This window comes from Aplysia californica, unplaced genomic scaffold (assembly GCF_000002075.1).
Source record: "Aplysia californica isolate F4 #8 unplaced genomic scaffold, AplCal3.0 scaffold00220, whole genome shotgun sequence".
NCBI lineage: Eukaryota > Metazoa > Mollusca > Gastropoda > Aplysiida > Aplysiidae > Aplysia > Aplysia californica.
Genome location: NW_004797490.1, coordinates 249,180 through 252,730, shown reverse-complemented (window position 1 = coordinate 252,730; position 3,551 = coordinate 249,180). Strand labels below are relative to the sequence as shown.

Below are 3,551 nucleotides of genomic sequence, written 5' to 3'. Positions count from 1 at the left end.
TATACCCCCCTCCCCCAACCACCAATGCACAAACGCACACACACACACACACACACACACACACACACACACACACACACACACACACACACACACACACACGTTCACTCATACACACGCTGATACGCGTTCATGCATACACACACACACACACACACACACACACACACACACACACACACACACTCGCGTGGCCAGCGACTCACGGACAGAACCCCCAAGGAACATAACAGATCTACCGCCGGACAAACACCAACCCCGGCCTTCACACACGACACGCATACACGGACCGTAGAACACACGCCCATCATCTACACATGATTCGCTTATCCCACCCCCCCCCCCCCCCCCAAAAAAAAAAAAAAAAATAGATAGATAGATAGATAGATAGATAAAAATAAAAATAATAAATAAAACAATAAAAAATTTAATTTAATTTAAATAAAAAAATAAAAAAAGCACCCTAATATGGTCGCCTTTAAGCACAAGGGGGCTATCCCGAGAGTGGCTGTTTTGAGAAAAATCGAAGGTGAGGTTTTTGCCCCTTGTTCAGTTTCTTTAAAAGACGAGGAGAGTTTTCTCTATAACTTATAACCAAACAAATATACACACCAATGAAACCAAATTTCTCCTGTAGGTAGGGCAATGCCCACTTTTGGTTTAGGTCAAGATTTCTGGAGACCCCCGAAATCTGATCAGTTAGTCCGCTTGTCCTTAAAAGCGACCCTATTACGTCCGACATCAAAAGATAATACTTTTTCTGGCACATTTCAAACTACATCACATACATCAGGAACATACAAGTACATGCAGACTGGTGTTATATATGTAGTAGTTGGTCTTATAAGTTTAAGATAGAGAAAATCAAGTTGAAAAACCTGTATTACTAACCAAGCTCTACTTCTTTACCAAAGTATTCCAAAACAGTCCGTGTTCAAGCGGTGTTGAAAGACCAGAAAGCACGTCCTCCAATTGTTTAACACCACTCGGTATCGTATCGGAAAAGCAAGCTTCCTTTTTCATTGGAGAACTTGGAGATTTCCTTAAACTTGATAGTAACCTCCGCTCCTCTGGCCCACGCCCCCACAGAGTCCATCGTCTCATCCACCAGCACCAAGTCCTCCTTGTCTTTCCCACTCATGTCGAGCACTGTTATGCGGCATCTGATTGGTCGACGGAGAGGCTCGTTGCCGTTGCTAAGGTAAACACCGACGGCCATTTTGCTGACGTACGTGTTGCCATAAGCGATGTAGAATCCCGTGAAGCCAAACTGGCCCAGGTACCAGGCTTGTGGTGTGTAACGGCTGTGCGGGTCCTTCAAGTGGGCTCTGGTCAGACGGTGGAAGTAGAAGCAACTTCCGGGGGTGGGTGGCCCGGGATAACCTGGGTACTGCGCATGACAGGCTCCAGAGGACGACATTCCCGGGTCAGTCAAGTCTGCTGAGATGAAATGGACAGTTGGAAAATGACATCAGGGGTTGTAAACGTACATTCTTTCTATTTTTCATTTCTCTACGAGGAGCGTTCAACATATCTTTCCTCTGACTAGAAAGGATTTCTCGTACAGTGACAGAACTTGAGGCCCTCATGTGATCTTATGCAGTTGCGAACGCCGTAAAAACCTCTACTAAAATAAACAAGTGATGGAACTTGAACAATGTGATGTGTATCTTTTCTAAACAACGTTAAAACATGGACTGGCCTTGGTAAAGCAGAATGTGCAACGGGAGCTCGCGACCGTGAAGGATGGAGGGTCAATACACGTCAATCTCTGGGTCAGAGATAACACCTCCTGATGAGGAGCGTTCAACAAGTCTTTCCTCCGACTGGGAAGGAATTCTCGTACAGTGATGGAACTTGGACATCTTTTCCAGAATGACAGTCAGTAAGCATGTCATTCATGACTTTAACAAGTGCTGCTTCTGTGCTAAGAAGAATAGGTAAACACCAACACTCCTTCGGAACGTAATGCAACAGAAACTGAAACACTTTGGACACATCAAAAACTCAAATTCCATGATTTACTCAAGAAAAATACCGTGGTAACACAGGCAGGAGGCAAGAGAGGAAGAGGGGGGCGGGGAGGGGGGAGACCTAACAGAAGATGGGAATAAGACATAGCAACCTGGCGTGCAACAAAAACGACTCAGGCAGGCAGATAGACAAGAACAATGGTGTTTTATTTAAGGAAGGAGTGATAAGTCATGTCCGACTTCTGTAAAGGGAACAAGAAGTAGAAGTACTCAGTATTCCATGATCAAAACGAACTTCATCATCCATCAAACAAACAACTTCTAATTGTATGAATTATTTAATGACGTACCTAACACACATGTCAGACAGTACACCAAACGCCCTGTTGTGGCACGTTTCAAACTACACGACAAACATCAGAAACACGATACATTTATACGTAGCATGGTACTTTAAGATAGAGATATTCAAAACAGTCCGAGTTCAAGCGGAGTTGAAAGATCAGAACGCGCGTCCTCCAATTGTTTAACACCACTCGGTATCGTATCGGAAAAGCAAGCTTCCTTCTTCATTGGAGTACTTGGAGATTTCCTTAAACTTGATAGAGATGACACCTGCTGATAAAATCAGATCTGCTCTAAATGCTGCACGTGAACGTGAGGTATTGGCAAAATCCGATGAACTGTATGAACTTGGGAGTACATTTAGTGAACATAGGTCTTGAAAACCCAAACAAACCCCACTTTCAAGAAAAAAGACCAACGTTGGAATCTTTTGCAAAAAGACATATACTTATAGAACGTCCATCATAATTCCTTCATAGTCAGGACAAAGACTTATAGAACGCCCCTCCATCCTTCATAGTCAGGAAAAAGACTTATAGAACTCTCCTCCTTCCTTCATAGTCAGGACAAAGACTTGTAGAACGCCCCTCCTTCCTTCATAGTCAGGACAAAGACTTGTAGAACGCCTCCCTTTCCTGTTTGTTTGTTTTTGTAAAGTGTTTTACGGCGCTCGCAACTGCATAGGTCATATGAGCGCGCGGGACGCTCCTAATATTTTCAGTTGGTAGGAAATTTTGAATTTTGCCCGGGTGGCGGCCGAAACTTCCTCTTATCGATTTTAGACCACCAAAGGATCTTTAACGTGCACAACTTGCACACGGGCCCTCCGAGATTTTTCGCCCTTGTCCGAGAAGGCTAGGTGTAGATCTTTCCTACCAGAAGATCAGGGGTGTGGCAGAAAGACAGCAGTAAGGAGGAGCCAAGGAGTAGCAGTAGAAAGGCAGCAGAAAGAGTCAGGAGCCCAGAGGAGGGGGCAAAGGAGGTGAAGGGGTGGGGGCAGAAAGTGGAAATGAAAGCAGACAACAGAATATTGCTAGAGAGCAGGAAAGGAGGTGAAAGGAGACAATTTTAGAGAAGAAAATTTTTCGGTCGCTACCCGGATTCGAACCCGGGACCTTTGAATGAGAGGCCAACACCTTAACCTCTAGGCCACGAGAGCCCCCAAAATATATTTGTAGTCATTCTGGAGCAAGGTGGCACAAAACAACAACAATTTGAAACCAAAAAAAAGGA

The 3,551-nt window shown here is 44.5% G+C and overlaps 1 protein-coding gene across 2 annotated transcripts in view; it reads right to left on the bottom strand.

Moving 5' to 3' along the window:
* Positions 1-660: 660 nt before the first annotated feature.
* Positions 661-3,551, bottom strand: part of LOC101855566 — a 13,655-nt gene continuing 10,764 nt past the window's right edge. Inside the window, exon 2 of one of the 2 annotated variants that reach the window (XM_005099618.3) lies at positions 661-1,437. In XM_005099618.3, the coding sequence (XP_005099675.1) occupies positions 977-1,420 (444 nt within the window). In that variant the 5' untranslated portion in view covers positions 1,421-1,437 and the 3' untranslated portion in view covers positions 661-976. Of the gene's footprint in view, positions 1,441-3,551 lie in introns of both variants that reach the window. The other variant, XM_035970097.1, reaches the window with a different exon arrangement.